The 20,677-nt window shown below is 34.6% G+C and overlaps 1 protein-coding gene across 2 annotated transcripts in view; it reads right to left on the reverse strand.

Moving 5' to 3' along the window:
- Nucleotides 1-20,677, reverse strand: part of Orp8 (Oxysterol-binding protein-related protein 8) — a 56,950-nt gene that overhangs the window by 19,883 nt on the left and 16,390 nt on the right. For both annotated transcript variants that reach the window (XM_089713845.1, XM_089713844.1), the window contains exons 5-9: nucleotides 19,127-19,297; nucleotides 18,475-18,561; nucleotides 17,634-17,778; nucleotides 12,965-13,085; nucleotides 11,403-11,497 (exon numbers count right to left, since the gene is read on the reverse strand). In XM_089713845.1, coding sequence (XP_089569971.1) covers nucleotides 11,403-11,497; nucleotides 12,965-13,085; nucleotides 17,634-17,778; nucleotides 18,475-18,561; nucleotides 19,127-19,297 — 619 coding nt within the window. The remainder of the gene's footprint in view (nucleotides 1-11,402; nucleotides 11,498-12,964; nucleotides 13,086-17,633; nucleotides 17,779-18,474; nucleotides 18,562-19,126; nucleotides 19,298-20,677) is intronic.

The following is a 20,677-nucleotide window of genomic DNA, read 5'->3' on the forward strand; positions in this document are numbered from 1 at the left end:
GGCGAAGCCGGGGCGGACCGCTAGTGTTTCATTAAAATTCCCATTATCCTACTAATATTATAAACGAACGAACATTTTTTTGCTTCAAGCAAAAACAGCTGATCGGATCTGTGTGAAATCTGGTACATAGAGATAGATATAGTCTGGAAGAGAACATGCTACTTTTTACTTGGGTACTAGTACTACGGTCCACGCGAATGACGCAGCAGGTTTTAGGTAGTTATTCAATATATGTATTATGTTTACTATTTTAAATACTAATAATGCCTAACTGTTTCAGAGTTTATACTTATTTTATACTAGCTTTCCGCCCGCGGCTTCGCCCGCGTTTTCAAAGAAAAACCCGTTCCCGTAGGATTTCCGGGATAAAACCTATCCTATGTCCTTTCTCGGGTATCAAAATATCTCTATACCAAATTTCATGCAAATTGGTTCAGTAGTTAAGGCGTGATTGAGTAACAGACAGACAGAGTTACTTTCGCATTTATAATATTAGTATGGATTACTTAAATAAATACATGTTTATAACAAGCGAATATATAATTATGTACATTGGACACCATTTTGAAATAGAAAACCAAAACAACGTGTTTTTTGTTGAATTAACAAAAAAATAATGTAATTAATCATTATTTTAAGGTCAAGCTCACGTAATAAAGCAAAGGTAATTACTATTATATCGTGGACTAGCGATCCGCCCCGGCTTCACCCGTGTTTACGTTTTCTCTCCATATGAAACATCCTCGTACTTGAATATTGTAAAAAAAAGAATTATTAACGAAATCGGTTTAGCCGTTCTTGAGTTTTGCATATCTTTATATATATAGATTGTATTTTATAAATCTTAGAGCAAATGGAATCATAAATACATATTAAAAAAAAATGTTTTTGTTATTCGCGGATTCGCGCGGGAAACCGTTTTTGTTTTTCTTTGTCAATGACATGTCAAAAGATTTTAAATGTGTGTGACAAATGACGATAATTATAGTAGAATTTATGTAAAATACAAATTGTAATTTGTTTTGAACGTTTTAAAGTTTTTTTACGTATAAAATTGTAATGGCCTAAGTGAAAAAATACCTAGCATATATATCTACATATATACTTAGGTATACTTAGATGAAAAATAATATAGAAAACTTGAAAATAATTACCCTCAAGGTAAATGTAAAATGACAAATTGGGAAAAACCTCCTTTGTGAAGTTGGTTGTTAGATGTAAGTGATGTAACATACCAAGTTCGTCGGGTCAAATAATCTTTTTCTTCTTATATATAAAAATGAATCGCAAAATGTGTTGGTAAGCGCATAACTCGAGAACGGCTGAACCGATTTCGATAATTCTTTTTTTATTATATTCCTTGAAGTACGAGGATGGTTCTTATGTAGAGAAAACGTAAACATGTACCACGGGCGAAGCCGGGGCGGACCGCTAGTTTATTATAAAATATAATAAATTAATACAAACAATAACTTACATTCTGTAAGGTCAATGACCCTTATGCGACTAGACACTATCATAATAACTAAATAAGTACGTACTAATATTTTTTTTTGGTTTGAAATTTTTTGTCCCTTTCACTACATTGACTCGATCTATGTTTTATCTCTTTCTTCCCAAACTTTTTATTTCAAGGATATCACGCATTACTTACGTATCTAATCTGATAAAAGAATGTACAAAATTTCATACGTTTGCACGATTTAACACATTATCAACAAAACAGCTGTATCATTAATGGTATTAAAAAGATTACGAAAAACAATCTATATGTATATCTATATAAAATTATATGATGCAGTGAGATTTGATTTTTTTTTCTTTGTTATGATTTACTCGAAAACTGCTTGACCTAATTTAAAAAATCTTTTAGAATGTATGCATGTGTTTCCGAATATAATATTTTTGTATACTCTTTTGTTAAATTCGGCATTTATAAAATACATTCGGCAAAAAATTGTCTTTAAATGTATTTGCATTTTTTTTTTGTTTCTTTAATATTTTGCGATCTGTAGAAAAAATATTTCTTCATTCATCTAAAATTGTTTTGAAGATATGATTCATTTAACCTTATTATCAGGGCCGCGCCGACCCCCGGCAGCGCCTGTGTGCGAAACCTATGAAGCGCCTCTTTTTTTATAAAAATTCAATGCGCACCTTACACACACACACTTTCAATCAAATGATTGTTCATTTGTTTTGTTTTGCCTTAGCTATCTCGTTCGTTAAAATCGGGGAATACCCATGACCCCACCCCCGGGCCCCGCTTGCGTCGCACGCATCGCATCGGGTTGCGTTCAGAAACTCACTCATTCATATTTAGTTCACTCATTATATACATTTAAAAAAAAAGTGAATTTGCGCATCTAATTTTTTGATATATTGTAGGGATACCCAGAAAAGCTTAACTTGAGTTTTTCGACCAAGATTTCCTATGAGCTTTCGCCGCCATCTTAAAAAAAAGGTGTACAATTTGTTTTTCGGCAATATCTCGGCTATGCGATGAAATTCCGAAATCACTTATGAGACACTTTTTGTTCCTTTTTTATGCTCTACAATTAAGTCTAGACCATTTTTTCCGTATCATGCATCGTTATCGAGATATTGATCGATAAAGTAAAAAAAAAATGTGTGCGTGTACTAGTGTACACACGTACGAAGTGAAACTTCTTTATGACCTTATTTTTCAAAAAATAATTTACTATATGCAACTTTACAGAAATACGTCGAATCACGCGTGGTAGGGATAAGAAAAAGATGGCGCGTAACGGAAAAAGTCACGCGTAACGAAAAAATGTTACACTCAATTTTTTTCCAACCCCGATAAAGAAGTTTCACTTCAAAAATTCAGGACTCATTTTTAGTTTTTTGCTTTTTTTTGTTTAGGACATAATACATATACCTAAATTATGTATAATATATATCTAATACATATACATGAATATTCAGACCTACAATTTTCTTTTTGGAGTTTTTTAGTTGGACAAAAATTACGATCTCCAACGCGCCGCAGAGTCGGTGAATTCACGCTCACCGTCGAGCGAGCTGCTCGCTCGGTTGTGTTCGCATGGCGAATCGAATGGGAAATTGTTTAGGAAATTGATGGGATAAAAAATAAGTACATAGACCAGACTTTAGAACAAATTAAAGATCACACTAAAGTATATTTTTTAAACAAATAATTTGTTTGTGCAGTAAAAAAAAAGTTGAACTGTACATTTGAGCGAAAAAAAGTACAACACACGGTAAAATGAATGAAAAATGGTTTCAAGGAAATTTTGTAATTGAAAAAATGCAAACACACTCGTCAAAACGGATACAAGAATTTTTTAATTTATCGATCGATATCTCGATAACTATGCACGATACAGTAAAAATGGTCAGGACTTAATTGTAGAGCATTAAAAAAGGAACAAAAAGTGTCTTATAAATGATTTCCGAATTTCATCGGATAGCCGAGTTATTGCCGAAAAACCAATTTTACCCCTTTTTTCAAGATGGCGACGAAAGCTCATAGGAAATCTTGGTCGAAAAACTCAAGTTAAGCTTTTCTAGGTATCCCCTACAACATATCAAAAAAATAGATGCGCAAATTCACTTTCTTTTATTTGCCTTTTTTTTCGGACGAAATGAGTGGACTAATTTCATACTCATACAAACTCGGCGCCTCTACGGTTTAAAATAACTAGTACTTTTTCTCTTGTTCAAAGAACTGCCGCCGTTTTAACGTTGAGCTCATAAGGAATGTAAACTAAAACCCTAAACGTAAAATGAAACCATAAACGTGAATAATAATAAACATTAAATATTAATATTTAGATACATTAAATATAATAAACATTAAACACTAAAATTGCTCTTGCTCAGTCCCTTCTCCTATCCCTGTTTGACTACGCAGATGTCTCCTATCCTGATCTCCTCCAATTCCAACTTGATAGTCTTGAGCGTCTCCAGAACTTCTGTGTGAGATTTGTTTTTGGTCTGCGTAAATATGATCACATTAGTGAATACCGCTCAAGACTCAAGTGGCTCCCTGTCAGACTCCGCCGGGACTCTCATATCCTTAACCTTTTGTACTGCATCCTTTTCTGTCCAAACACGCCTTCCTACCTAAAAAGTAATTTCCAATTCTTGAGCTCCTCCACCCGTTCCCCACGATCCTTTAATAAACTCCTGTTGTATGTTCCTGTTCATAGATCTAATTTCTATGATAGCTCCTTTACGGTTCGTGCTATCAAGCTGTGGAACAGTCTGCCCGACAGTATCAGAAGAGCTGAGACACTGAATGAGTTCAAAAAGCAAGTATATAATTACTATTTATCTTTATGAAATGTATATTTGTGTGTATATGTATATTATATTAATATGTAGTATACTCATTTATTTAACTACGTATAGTATCTTCTTAATTAATTTCTTATTATTAAATCTAAGTAATTTTATTATAAATAGTGTTGTGCACCATCGACCTCAATATATTACGTAATTCCCATGATCCTTGACCTAAGGTTGCCTGGAAGAGATCGCTGTATTAGCGATAAGGCCGCCTTTTTGTACGTTTTTTCTATTGTTTGTGTTTTTTGTTATTATTTTGTTACTGGTGCAAATAAAGTGTTCATTCATTCATTCATTCATTCATTGAGAGACTTGTTCAATAAGCGTTATAGATGTTTTGTTGTTTACAAGGCCTATATTGCGCCTATTGTACCTACTTACTTGTCGATACTCCACTACAAAAAACAATCATATAGGTAACAAAAATAATTTAGGTGGCAGTGGCGGCCGCGGCGCGGCGCCCCTATTGTCTTGGCGCCTGTGTGCGCCGCACACTTCGCACACAGGGGCGGCTCGGCCCTGCTTATTATTAATGTTTATTGTAATTTATTCATATTTAATGAGTTTGTTTAGTAAACTAATTATCTATAATTATATCTATTCACAAATGAGTATTGTATTAATACCTTATTTGAACTATGTATATTTATTTATAATTTTTTTGGCAACTAGCTGTACCCCGCAGTTGTACCCGCATTACTCTGCTCCTGTTGGTCTTAGCGTGATGATATATAATTATACTAGCGGTCCGCCCCGGCTTCGCCCGTGGTACATATTTCGCAATAAAAGGTAGCCTATGTCCTTTCTCGGGTATCAAAATATATCCATACCAAATTTCATGCAAATTGGTTCAGTAGTTTAGGCGTGATTGAGTAACAGACAGACAGACAGAGTTACTTTCGCATTTATAATACATATTAGTATGGATAGCATAGCCTTCCTCGATAAAAGGACTATCCAACAGGGAAATGTTTCTATTCGGACCCGTAGTTCCTGAGCAAACAAACAAACTGTTAAGGTTTATAATATTAGTCTATATACAATACTTGAAAGTATAAAGAGAAAATATTAGATTTTTTTTGTTTGTTCGTTGCGTTTAAATATGAACATTTGTAGAGTATTTACTAATTAGGCAAAACGAAGCCATTTTCCGCAATTTATCATTTAGACTTTAGAGTATTGTATCGATTCACAACCTAAAGCCAATAAGGAAATACTATTCACAATACTAGATACATCTGAAATAGACACGCTGATAAATCTTCGTGTAAATATATAAATGGTAAACATTCCTCAATCCTCTCAATCGAGTAATTTAAACATTTGCCATATTTTTCACACAAACACATGTAACCTACACATAATACACTGAGTTAACACACACACACACATACACTACAAATAAACTTCCACTACGAATTCAAAATTCAAAATAAAACTTTTTTTTTCGCCACAGATAACCAAACTCGAAAGCGCGGGAAACTTGAAGTTTGACAGTTCGAAAAAAAAAAGTTTACGTTTTTTTTTCAGCGTATCAATTCGACATGCGTTACGTCGCGTACGAGGTGAAACACTGCGTTATCTCAGCCATGATTGTAAATGGCGTCGTGCGATCACTCATTAGCTTAAGTAAATAAACATTTATTTTAATATAGCGTAAGCGTTTTTGTGATACATTGTTTTTGCACGCCTCATAAGTCGAGTCTTTTTTTTTCTCTTACCCTTGAGTATGCTCAGGAATAGAACCCTTTCATTTTTCAGGGTCTGATTCGAATGGTTTAATTGTTATTAAATAAACAAAAATAATAATTAATAAATAATTATTAAAAAAAATTATGAGGCGTGCACTTTTGGATTTTCCAAACTATTTTTTCAATGGCTGTTCACATTCTAAGTATACGTCATGATTTATGTAAAACCATATGAATAAATATTAAACTTTTAGTCTTCAATTTGCTTGTAAATGAAAGGTTATGTTTAATGTCTGTATTTAGGTATTGTTTATGTTTAAGTATTTCTGTTATAAGTTGTGTTTTCCTGTGTTGGATTTCACCTTGGTTTGGTACCTATAGGTACGTTGACCCATTTCAATCTTCTAAGGCCTAAGCTGTTCTAAGTGATAAGAAATTTTAAACTATATTTATTTTTAATTATATACCTATAGATTCTTACCAAATGCCGACCTTATCGCTTATTAGTGACTCTTCCAGGCAATCACGGTAAAAGGTAACAAGTAAAAGATCACTAAATTGGCGGGACCAGAATAAAAAGAGTAAGTTCTTACGTAATAAATAATTATGCTCTGTACATCTATACTTATAATAAATCTGTAGAGGCCAATTCTGTACATGAAATATATTTAAAAAAAACTATGAAGGGGTGATAAGGGATCGCTACTGATGCCAAAAATGCAATCAGAATAATTTTTGTCTGTCTGTCTGTATATTCGTTATAGAAACAAAAACTACACGACGGATTTTAACCAAATTTGGCACAATTATTCTTCATACTCCTGGGCAGGTTATAGTAAAAGAATCATGTAAATCGGTGTAGAAACACCAAAGTTATACATGAAATAAGCTATAAGTCATCGCGCGTGAATACAGAATCATGCCATAAGGATTATTTTTGTGTATCAGTTGCCGCGTTCGACGCGCTTCGCGGCGGGAGCTATAAAAAGGCGGCGGGTCTGCACCCGTTTCGCGTTGTCATGGCATCACGTGTGAAGGGCTGAACCGATTTCGATAATTATTTTCTATTATATTCCTTGAAGTACGAGGATGGTTTTTATGTAGAGAAAACATAAATATGTACCACGGGCGAAGCCGGGGCGGACCGCTAGTCACCAATAATATTCAAAATAAATATTCATTTCTTTCTTTGGCTTCAATTACAATTACAATTTACTTACTAAATTGAGTGTAGTAATACAAGTCAACACCACTTATTTTTCTAAGCATAAGTTATTACTCTATGCAATATTGCCAGCACAACAAAAAAAATTGTTTTCGGAACGTTTAACAACACGCTACATTCAAACTCGGCCTAACATAACACATACACAACCGAAGGTCATACAAGGCCACAGATCGCATTGCTTTGTGTGTTTGTGTAAACACTAAATTATACATTATATTTGGTCACGTTTCTTTGAATGAAATAGAGACATTGGTGTCATATTTTTCTATTATTCGTTAGGTTTTAACTTTTTGTATTATAAGGTTATATAATAAATATTTGATTTTATGTTTGTTTTTTAAAGATTCATCTTTAACCGGTTTTAATAATTCTGCCTTTTAAATTTTTCAGATTTTTTTAAATAATGAAAATGAAGATTTTGTCTAATTAAATGCAGGTGAAGCTGGGTCAAACGACTAGTTAACAGTTCAATTGTTTCAACTATAATTCTAAAAAGAAAACCGATAATTTAAAGAACCGGAAATAAACCATATCTAATCGATTTTGCTACTTTCAGTAAAATAAGATTTGAATAGATATAATCGTGTTTCACATATTATAATAACTTTGAATGCAATTTACATATATCTGAAGTATTTTAAAAAGTTACATAATATAAGTCGACTTTAATTTTACTATTTTTATAAAACTGAAGAGTTTGTTTCTTTAATATCGGGTAGTACTGGTCCTATTTGAAAAATTCTTTCGGTGTTAGATAACCCATTTATCGAGGAAGGCTATTGGCTAGGTATATATCATCACGCTAAGACCAACAGGAGCGGAGCAATGCTGGTAAAACCGCGGGGCATTAATTATCGACTAACGCATTATAAACGTGTTCGAAACTTTGTTTTAAACTTTTAATATAATTTAAAAAATATTTACTTTCTCAACTTGTTACGAAAATATATTTTCCAAATTATATCAAAAAGGATTTTCTAAAATCAGCGTCATATGATATCCATATATCACTGTCAGAAACAGAATATAATCTGTATTGATAACTAATGTAACGTCACTAGTCATTGATATTACATTTCGTAAAAATTTTCCAAATGAAAATGATTAAAAAATTATTTACAATGATATCTCTCTCATTTCTCATTGCTATATCTTATATATAAAATTCTCGTGTCACAATGTTAGTCTGCATACTCCTCCGAAACGGATGGACCGATTCTCATGAAATTTTCTGTGCATATCGGGTAAGTCTGAGAATCGGCCAACATCTATCTTTCATATGTACCACGGGCGAAGCCGGGGCGGACCGCTAGTCTTATATATAAAATTCTCGTGTCACAATGTTAGTCTGCATACTCCTCCGAAACGGGTGGACCGATTCTCATGAAATTTTCTGTGCATATCGGGTAAGTCTGAGAATCGGCCAACATCTATTTTTCATATGTACCACGGGCGAAGCCGGGGCGGACCGCTAGTTATATATACAAGACTAACCGTGCCCTGCGGTTTTACCCGCAGTGCTCCGCTCCTGTTGGTCTTAGCGTAATTGTGTATAATAGCCTATACTCTATAGCCTTCCTCGATTAATGGGCTATCTAACACCGAAAGAATTTTTCAAATCGGACCAGTAGTTCCTGAGATTAGCGCGTTCAAACAAACAAACTCTTCAGCTTTATAATATTAGTATAGATTACTATAATTATGGTCATTTTACAAAATATCGAGCGTTTGTAAACTTCGATATATGTAATACAATTTGCCTGCTACATATACATAAAAACATAGCAAATCTAAGCCCCTATTTTTTAGCATTAGAAACAGAACTTAGCACAACCAGACCCACCGGTAACAACCTTCCCAGCGACATACACACTGTCCTGACTGATCCGGTCGTCTCTACGTTCGCTTTGTGACGCTTCATAACTGATTGAGGGTAATTTGTGATAGTCTATCAGCGAGTATTTCTTGTATGGCGACGTTCTAGAACATTCGAGAAGCGGGTAGAGGTTTTGTGTCGTAAATTTGACGAGGTATTGGTAGATTTTGGCGGTTATTATGAGGATATATTGACTGTTTTGTAGAAATGAAAATGTTCCTTTGGTTAAGTATAGTTACATTTTTATAACCTTTTTTTCACAACTGTCTACTTGGTTTTATATGTATTTTTCATAGCGTGTAGAAAGTAATACTTTTTCAACTTCTGTTTAGTTAGATTTATTTCAATTTATTTGTAAATTTCACTTCTTCAAATCGAAAATCTATAGAACTATACTGGCAAAAATTTTAATTTTATACGGACCAAAACAAATTGACCAAAACGCGCTCAACTTGCTTTTATTGTCAATAATAATAATCTCCCCTACATTTATTTATATTTACAACATGACCTTTGAAAATTTATCAACCCTGTTTCTTTTACTTTCGTCCTTAACCCAGCCAATACCGTATCCTACCAAAAAATCAACGCAATTCAAACTCAAACATTTATTTATTCAATTAGACGTCTTTTAGCAGCACTTTCGAATCGTCATTACACATTTTTAACATTTACCACCGATTCGGAAAGCAGTATTCACATTCCTACCCTCAAAATACATACCTAACACTACACCCTTGTACATCCAGATCCTCCGACGACGAAGTGGTCGTATCCCTGAATCTTTCGTCACTCGGCGCCGTTTTAGTTATCAAAATGTTCTCTGGCGTATCACAAATGACCTCAGAATTAGCCAACCTTCTTTTTAGCTTACTATGGAACGATTCGTCATTTTCCGAGTCCGTTTTAGCTCCAGATTCGCGCAATTCGCTTATACGTTTTTGCGCAGCTTTAGATTTGCGTATAGACGGTGTGGAACTTCGTCTATCGTATTTTGAGAGTTCCTCTTTTTTTGTGCCTTGTTTTAAGACCAATTTGGGCATGTCGAAGAATTTCAAGATTGGTGATTTGCGAATCAACTCTAAGTTCATAGGGCTAGAGGTTAGACTCCTGTGGCGAATTTGTTTCACTTCAAGTCTTTTTGTTTTTATATTGTCGCTTGAGGAAGATCGTTTTGGGGGTCGTTTGCGGGGTAAGTAAGGGGTAGATACTGTGGTGTCTGGTGAGAATACTGTGATATAGCGATACGGGTAAGGGCAGGGGGTTGATAATTTAGTTTGTTTATAAATAACGAGGGTATTGTATGTCAGGTAATCGTGCTATCTCGCTCGCACGTGATAAAAATGGGAAGATTTGACTTAACGTGGCGCAAATCTATAAGAATAACAGCGTTAATATTAAAAACCATTTTGCTAAAAATAAAGGAACATAGTGCAAACGAGATAGGGTACAATTCACAGACATGTTAATATTAATTATATCCATAGAGCTATTCTAAATTTGCTTTGTAATCTATGGTCATAATTATACGTCATAGTGAAGTTTTATTTAGCTATCTATAATAATTTAGCATTAAGTTTAAAATATAAATTACCCACAAATACCGTTTTTTTAATTACCGTCTTTTGACAATTATTTCACATCGCTGATAAATACCATCTATAAAAAATTGGCTGTCATAAAAACATATGTTGGATTAAAAACACACATATTATTAAATAAATATTTAAACTGATATGTCGATTGTTTAATGTTAAAAAATAAATAACGATGTGACAAGTCCTTTCCCGGATCTTGTTTTCTACTGTCAATACTTATTATATAAAAACCTGATTAAAATAAAAATTACATTTTGTTAAATTAATTGATTATTATTCTAAATATATATATTTTGGCGCGAAACCTGGAAACTTTTTGTGACGGAGGCTAAGATCCGCTTTGGGTTCCTTGCGACGTTGAAGTAAATTACTAACTTATAATAGGTACTACCTGTACTGTACTGTACTACTTCCTGAGTAGGTGCAAAAAAATCGCACACCTCGTATATTCTAAGTTCAACCTCAATTATTTCAAAACATATTTGGACATGACTTATATCAAATGAAAACATTAAAATAATTGAGGACTTAAAATATACGGGCTGTACCATTTTTTTTGCACCCGAGTGTAGTGTTAATTATTATTTATTACCGATCATAATATTAAAAATAAAAATTACATTACTTATATTAATTTTTTATTCTATTACCTATATAAATACGAAAAAACTCACCGTGCTCATTAAAATGTTTCTCCAATTCCTCATGCGATATATTCGTTTGTGACGCAGGAGCATCTACCGCTTGCTCTGGTCTTGAACGGGAACATCTAGAGAAATAAATTATTTTGTATTTTATAGTGTTTGATTTTACGCGATTATACCTACATTTAGAAATTAAACATTGACACACCCGCTATGCGTAGGACACGTCACGGGTTAACGGATTTAATTACAGATTTAAAGACAGCCCCCCCGTGACCACACAGTAGCTGCAAAGTGCTCGAAACGTCGGGATATTAATATAATGAACTAGCGGTCCGCCCCGGCTTCGCCCGTGGTACATGTTTACGTTTTCTCTCAATAAGAATTACTATCCTCGTACTTCAAGAAATATTATAAAAAAATAATTATCGAAATCGGTCCACCCGTTCACGCGTGATGCCGTGACCAAGGAAAACGGGTTTCATTTGTACATTTAGTACAATAGAGAATACAAACAATTTTTAAAAAGTTCTATTCCCAGTCGTTATTAGCTATCTACAGTACACAGTAACCACGGGTGAAGCCGGAGCGGACCGCTAGTTATAATATAAAATGTATATTTGTTGGCATATCAACTACTAAAATAAATGCCAAGTATTATCTTCTAGAATGACATGACGATTAGAGTGCATTTCCACCAATAATGTGCGAGGATGTGTAGCGAGGAAAGTGTTTGTCAACAACCAATCATATCACTTCATTTAGCGTGAAGCTTGAAACATTTAACGTTAAACTTACAGTACATTTTCTTTGACCACACGAGTGAAGCCGTGTGCGGTTTTTTTTTTTTTTTTTTTTATTATTATAGGACATTATTACACAAATCGACCTAGTCCCACAGTAAGCTCAATTAAGGCTTGTGTTGTGGGTACTAGGCGACGATAAATATAATATTTAATAAATACATATATAGATAATAACACCCAGACCCAAGAACAAATAATTGAGTTCATCACGCAAATATTTGCCCTGACCGGGGATCGAACCCGGGACCGTCGGCTCAGTAGGCAGTTACTTTACCACTGTGCCAACCGCGTCGTCGAATTTTAAATTTTTAATAATGCTTATCATACAGGGTGTCCCACTATCGGTAGACTAAGCGCGAATGGACTTGTAGTTTAGCATACACTGATCACGTAAAAAAAACTAAAACAAGAAAATTACGTCAAAAAATTTTTGTTAAATTTTTCCTTAAAATCCATGTTTTCTTCTCTGGCTTCACGCAGCCGGCATATACCGTTTCACTAATGTGAACATTTTGCTATGAAAACATAATCTTAAACAATAGGTAACGTGCGGGTGGCAAAATTTGGTTTGCTTGTTAGAGGTATACACATAGAGTTTTAAAAATTTATCTATTTGAAAAAAAAAATGCGTCTGAAATTTTATAAGTATTTTTTACGTACTCAGTGTATGCAAAAATATAACCTCCTTTGAGCTTAGTATGCCAAGGGTGGGACACCCTGTATAATAATATTTTTTTAAGAATGCTATAAAACTGTATATCTATTGAAAATTAAACAAATAAGTACCTAAGCATAGCATTACTGCATCGAAGGGCCAACTCGAGCCCGTCGAGCCAACAGTGACCGGCCGCTTGTGATGGCGCTCGGAATATTAGATGCGCGGTTGGTAACGGTTGTACTACTGCACCTGGGGGTAGAAATAAATTAATTTTAATTAAAATAAGATTAGCGAAAAACCTTAGAATACATGTATAAACTGACGTAGAAGTGTTATATGAAGAAATTGATATTTTTTGTTTTTTGAAGTGAAAACTTCTTTAGCGGCGTTGAGCACTTTTTCTGTAATGGGTATAAAATCTTAAACTCGCGTCCGGACACGTGACCTGATCGAAAAAACGTAAGACGGATACCATTCCAAAATATCAAACATGCTCAACGTTAATAATCAAGTTTTCACTTCTGCCGGCACTCCCGGAGTGCAACCCGTCTTTTTTCATATTCCGTTCTTTATAAATATAAATTTATAAAGAATAGAAAAAAAAAAATTCGATCACGAGGCGGGACTCGAAATTTATAAATTTATATTAGTGGTATATGCACACAAACTAGTAGCTAAAGCCGTTCCACGTTATCTACATAAACATTCTAGTTCTACCCACACAAACTTAGTAACGTACGCATTCACGTACTCTATAGTGAGACAAAGATAGAATATACATGTAGACCGTTAGCCGAAAAGAGTTAGCAACTTAAACGACTAAACGCAACCCGGCTAATTAATTGTAGTCCAGGATCCTTCGCCCATTTTTGCACTTGATTACTATCAAGCTAATTTTCCGTGAGTAGCTTTATTTTGTTGAGACGCCCAATAATTTCCTGTACGAAACTTTCGATTGTGGTAGCTAACAGAGGTAACAAGGTTAAAATGTTTTGATTTGATGGTTCTCAAATATTTATTACGCAATTTGTAGGACATAGTCTAAGATCCCACCGCAGGATCAGTGCGTTCATCGGTTTTTTGCTGAAAACCGAATTTTTATATATATGTATTTATAATTAGGAGAATATATATCGACTAGGTTGCCAGTCAAAATTTGGCCCATTTTATCCTTGTTACCTCTGTTAGCTACCACAATCGAGAGTTTCGTATAGGAAATTATTGGGCGCCTCATCAAAATAAAGCTACTCACGGAAAATTAGCTTGATAGTAATCACTTGTAAAAATGGGCGATGTATCCTGAACTATTAGCTGAATTCAGACGGAATGTGTTTTTACGTGTGCCGCTTCTACCTTTTAACTTATATATTATGTATTCTAAGTTTTTAACGTTGTAAAAGCCGTTCGATTACTAGTAGCCACAGCAAATTAGATTCAGAATCGTCGATCAGATCGAATAATTCGTGTAGTTTTGAAAGTTACTACAGTTATTCCTAAAGGTGTCCCGATGAATATACTAAAAGCCCCCGAGGGAGGGACACAAGCCGGCGGCGGGGGAGGGGGGGAAAGGTCTCTTTTTCAAGGTTTTTGCTTGTAACTCGAAATTTTTTTCATAATATCTCTTTAGTGACTTCTACATTAATTATCTACATTAAATTTCCTATAAATTACGTCTCAACATTTTTACTGTACGATCAATACTTTAGGAGATACAGAGTATTAAAGGTAAGAAAAATAAGAAACAACATAGTTTTACAAATTTTAACACGTTCGCTGCGGCACAGATATATCTGTACTTTCCATTACTGCGTTACGGGTCGTTTTAAACCTTGTCCTATACCAGACATTGTGGCGGCACGAGGCATATTAAACCCCACCGCCCGTAGGAGACCAAAATCCTTTTTTTGGCGCCAAATAAAACAAAGTGTGCGGCTTTTGTCGTGATTATTATTAACAATGAGTTCATTAACCTAAATCTACCGCCGCCCGTGGTTAGATTAGTTAGTTTAGATTCTATGGGTAAAATAAAATGTGGGGTCTGATGTACCCCATACCGCACTGAACAATAGCAGTTTTTCATATAATTTAGTGATGGGAAAAGAAATATCGATTTTATTTAATTGTATTTATTTATCAAACTTATGGATGTTTTTTATTAAAACAGGCCAAACCAGAATATTGTTTGCAACCAGTGCATTCTGTGAGAATTTCCTTTACTTTTTTTGTCGGCCTCACGACTTGTTAAGAAGATGCGGAGTTTTTCGTAACATCCTACACATCTCCTCTTCTTTGATCCCTTTAAGAGATGATGTGCCTTGTTTGTTGGCTTGTTGACTTGGGCAAGAGTTAAATTTTGATGAGCCATACACCGATTGCCGGGTGTTTTGGATTTGCCGCTAGTTGATTCAATGAACAAACACACTAATAGTAATCATGATTATCAACCTATTTGAAGAAAGTTACTCAACATGTCACATTCACGTTTCTATTAACGATATTTATTATAACGAGTAGTTTGAAAATTAGGTACCTGTATCCACATTCAAGTCCTTCTTTGTAAAAGCTTCAATAAGTTGTTCCACAAATAGTCTCGAATGCGTTGCACAACACTAACCGCGTGAAGCTAGCTTAGGGTGCGGTACGAGGTGCGCGGTGGTACGAGGTGTTCGCAACCTCGTTCCGCACTGTGTTAGAATTTTTATTTGTTCAGTGCGGCACGAGGTCTAAGAAACCCGGTATTAAGATCGGTATACCATTGAACTAGGAATCAATAGCACATCTCAGATATATAGATATCACTTTCCTACACTGAACCAGATGGAAGTTATGCCTCCCGCACGACAGAGAAGTTTAAGTTTTTTCCTACCGCTATAACGACGAGACACGGACAGGGTGTTTCAAGCCCTGTTTCGCAGCGAACGTGTTAATGATAAAAAGAAATAACATCTTTTTTTGCACGAGTATGCCGACTTATTAGTCAAATTGTGTTTCATCTTCGTCATCTTTATCATTAACATCGATAGGGGGTCCATTAGTACAAGCTCCTAGGCAGCCGTTACAGATAAGACTACACATAATGCCCACTTTTCGGCAACTGCATTTTCCGGAACATCCACTTTTACATCGGCAAAAAATTGAATTTAACAACGCTTCAGGAGCAGGAGGATCCAAGGTCGTGATTGGTTCTAAGTATCCATCGACTCTTCGCTTCCAACCCCATATTTCAGGAGGCAGTTGGTTCCCAAGCCACTCCTGTACTTGATGGAATACTCTGTAGGCGTGATATTTTGCTGACCCTTTGGTAGGGGGGAGGGAAGAAAGATTCGGTTTGGGCTTGGTACAAGATTTCAGAAAAACTGTGAATCGATGTCTGTTGATCTCAGACTGAGTACAGGGCGCTCGGTATACTGCAAGAAACATTTTTTCTCCGGCTTCTGCTATAACCTCCTGAGTTGACGTTGGGTCATAAAATACAGTTGCTGTTTCCTTTAGTGACGGCTTTTGATCAAAAATCTTGATAATTGATGTTTTTCCCTTCCTGTAAATAGCTGAGGTTGTATCACACCCACTGAAACTACTTCTTCCCTCCCCCCTACCAAAGGGTCAGCAAAATATCACGCCTACAGAGTATTCCATCAAGTACAGGAGTGGCTTGGGAACCAACTGCCTCCTGAAATATGGGGTTGGAAGCGAAGAGTCGATGGATACTTAGAACCAATCACGACCTTGGATCCTCCTGCTCCTGAAGCGTTGTTAAATTCAATTTTTTGCCGATGTAAAAGTGGATGTTCCGGAAAATGCAGTTGCCGAAAAGCGGGCATTAAATGTGTAGTCTTATCTGTAACGGCTGCCTAGGAGCTTGTACTAATGGACCCCCTATCGATGTTAGTGATAAAGATGACGAAGATGAAACACAATTTGACTATTAAGTCGGCATACTCGTGCAAAAAAAGATGTTATTTCTTTTTATAATTAAAATTTGTAAAACTATGTTGTTTCTTATTTTTCTTACCTTTAATACTCTGTATCTCCTAAAGTATTGATCGTACAGTAAAAATGTTGAGACGTAATTTATAGGAAATTTAATGTAGATAATTAATGTAGAAGTCACTAAAGAGATATTATGAAAAAAATTTCGAGTTACAAGCAAAAACCTTGAAAAAGAGACCTTTCCCCCCCTCCCCCGCCGCCGGCTTGTGTCCCTCCCTCGGGGGCTTTTTGTATATTCATCTGGACATCTTTAGGAATAACTGTAGCAACTTTCAAAACTACACGAATTATTCGATCTGAATAAATTAATTTTCCCATACTATAGATAATACTAGATATTGTATATTTAACGCATCATCGTGCGTATGATTTGCGGACACATACGCACGTACTTGCGTATTTATGAATGTTTGTACGTGTTTGCGTACGTATAGATTCATCCTTACGATACATATTATATGTGTATATTATGTTTGTATGTTATAGAGCTGATTTTTCAATCCTTGGTTAAAACTTATTAGTTGAATAATGTATAAAACTACCATTTTAAAAACGTATTCTAATTGCCCGTATTTGACAGTTTAAGTGACATTTTAATATTATCGTGTAATACTTTATTGGACGGATAAATTTTATCCAAGCATTGAAAAATCGGTCCTTAATTAAATTAAATTAATTTATTTTCTCATCATAAATGAACAATCAACACATGTGTATGTGTGTATATACCCATAATCTCGCTATGCAACAGGTTGTGTGTGTGAGTTTTTCACGTGTTAACATGTTTGTATGTATGTATATACATACCAATAGTCTCGTTGTGCGGTCCCCTCGGTGCCCAGATACTTTGTTCAAGCGGATGGTACAGCTTGAAGCAGAACCCGTCCTTTTTGCTCGGTCTCTCTATTACTTGGCAAGATGTTAGTAGTACTGTGCCCACCCAGTGGCTGCGCTGTAATTTTGAAAATATTGCTATATTTAGAGGAAAAACAATATAAACAGGAAGTTATCACTACATAGTATAAAACAAAGTCGCTTTCTCTGTCCCTATTTCCCTATGTCCCTTTGTATGTTTAAATCTTAAAAACTACGCAACGGATTTTTTAATAGATAGAGTGATTCAAGAGGAAGGTTTTAGTATATAATTTATTAGGTTTTAGACAAAGGGGGCGAAGCCGCGGGCGGTAAGCTAGTTTATTAATAATATTGATGATAACATTATATACTTAGTTTCGTTTTTATAAAAAAAAATCATTATTAAAACAACTTTTAAATAAACTACGACGACGCGTGTATTTTAATAATAATTTATGATCTAGCAGACTCGTACCCACTTTTTTATTTCTTTAAGGGTCGATTTTTCAATGCTTGAATAAAACTTATCCGTCCAATAAAGTATTACACGATAATATTAAAATGTCACGTAAACTGTCAAATACGGGCAATTAGAATACGTTTTTAAAATGGTAGTTTTATACATTATTCGACGAATAAGTTTTATCCAAGCATTGAAAAATCGGCCCTAAGGAAAATTTGTTTGTTCGCAACGATATCCAAAAGACTGCTCGGTCGATTCAACGTCGGTCGCAAGTCGCAATTTAAATATGTCATACCGAACTACGCGTACTTTAAATAACACAATACTCACTTTGGCTTTCGGACTCTTATACAGAAGCAATAAACCAGGCTTTAGCACGCACCATAATTTTGTCCATGATTTCAATGATCCGCGAACCTGAAAATATTTACAAAATTAAACTTTTAATGTTTCTATAAAAATAATAATGGCAGATAAATATTAATTATTTGTAAATAAATACATAATTTTTGACTTCGCATTTGAACATAATAATGTACATTTACTATTTAATAAATTTAACCAATCACAACTCTGTAATACCGATTTTCGAACCAATCACGTAACGCGCACTATAAGTTCTAATTTTAAAAATATTTAATTTATTACTAGAAATATAATCCACCAATTATAACTCCCGCCGCTAATCATTAACTGATCAGTGACTATTCACAATCGCCTATTAAAAAGGTAACCAAAAAGTGCTGTAGCGGCAATCTATAAAACATTCATTCAAATTACCACCTTATTCTGTAGCAGTAACGTTCAAATTACATATTCACAGTACGTTTGTGCGTGCGTTTTTACATATATGTGTGCGTGCGTACGTTAAAGTATATGCGTTCTTACGTGCCTATGCCTGCATGTGTGTGTGTACGTTCTTACGTACTTGTGTGCGTTCTTAGCCACCTATATTTGCGTGTATGCGTGTGTGCGTACTTACTTTCAGCCAATCAGCGAGCACAACAACCGACGGGTCCTCTATAGAGTGCAACAACGCTGTCGCCGCTCTTTTCTTCTCCTTTCTATAATGCTGTCGTTGCGCCTTATAGCTCTCCTTGCGTGACAACGCCGTGCTTGCGTTGCGCGGTACGCCGACGGCCGTTTCCGACGACTGGAAACGTTTTTAACGGTTTTAAAACGTGATTTAAGGCCGATAATGTGTCACAATAGTTTATAATATGAAATGTGAAAAGTAAATGTTTTAAGACTACAAATATATAAGTTGAGAAATTTTTGAAGGAAAAAAAAATATTCCGTTCTTTAAAATTTTCACTTTTGAATGCTATAAAATTAAATAGGTATCAAATTAAAGAATTGTAAAATTATAAAAGCTTTTGAATACGATTTAATCTCTGTTACGTTCAAAATGGTAAATCATTTTAACTAGAAGTTTATGGTCTTATCACAAAACAATTTAAACACAGTCTAACTTTAAACCAGGGATCCGTCACTTTAATAGTTGTCTATGTGAAATACGACAAAACCAGATTAAAGAGAACCCGCGCTTAAAGTTAAACCCTGTCTAAAGTTTTTTGTGGTAAGACAGTTAATGTTTGATACGAGTTTTAATTACTTTAAATTAAGGCGGTGCTTTAAATATGGGTATGTGTAAATATACATTTGTAATAACACGTATAGTAGAGCCAATTTAATAGGCAACATTTGACGTCTATCAATTTTATCTTCATAGGGTGGTAACCTGCTTAAAAACATCGATTAAAGTGAATTAATCGATACGGACTTGAAACATTTGTCAATCGAACTTGAAACACATGTCAATAATTTATGATAATTTTTATTCCCAAGTAATCAATGCATTCGATTCTAGATGTCAGATTTCGATTTTTAGAGTAACGTCTCTGGTATTTAAAAAGTAAAAAGGTTTATTGACACAAAATTGTAGCGACGTCAGTTCTTTAAATCAGAAATTGTTTATTATGCTTAGAATGGTTTATCAGTAAGATCAAATCCTAAAATTACTTGTATCGGTCATTATTATTATAAATATGTAATCGTAATTGAAAAAAGTTAAACAAATGTGCAGTTCTAACAAAACGAACTATCATGTTATTCTATGTCGTGGTTACTAGGTTACGTTGTTGAATTTTGTTGAACTGTCAAATGTTGCCTATTAAAATGGCTCTACTATAAAACTAAACCTAAATACTTTTGTAATGACAGCACTTCAAACAAATCAATACCTAGAAAAAGAATATCTGTTAAAAAAACATAGCTTGATTTATTTAATATCGTTATCTTGAATTATCATGAAACTAATTATCCCTACTAATATTATAAATGCGAAAGTAACTCTGTCTGTCTGTCTGTTACGCTTTCCCGCTTAAACCTCTCAACCGTTTTTGACGAAATTTGGCACAAACAATCTTTAGACCCTGAGAAAGAACATAGGCTACCTTTTATCAAAACACCACGCGGGCGAGAACGGGTGGAAGCTAGTAGGCATAAAAATAAAAATAAAATAATAAAATAA

The sequence above is a fragment of the Colias philodice genome, chromosome 31 (assembly GCF_061535455.1).
Source record: "Colias philodice isolate Cphi_HAF_F1 chromosome 31, ilColPhil1 Martin Lab GWU primary, whole genome shotgun sequence".
Classification (NCBI taxonomy): Eukaryota; Metazoa; Arthropoda; class Insecta; order Lepidoptera; family Pieridae; genus Colias; species Colias philodice.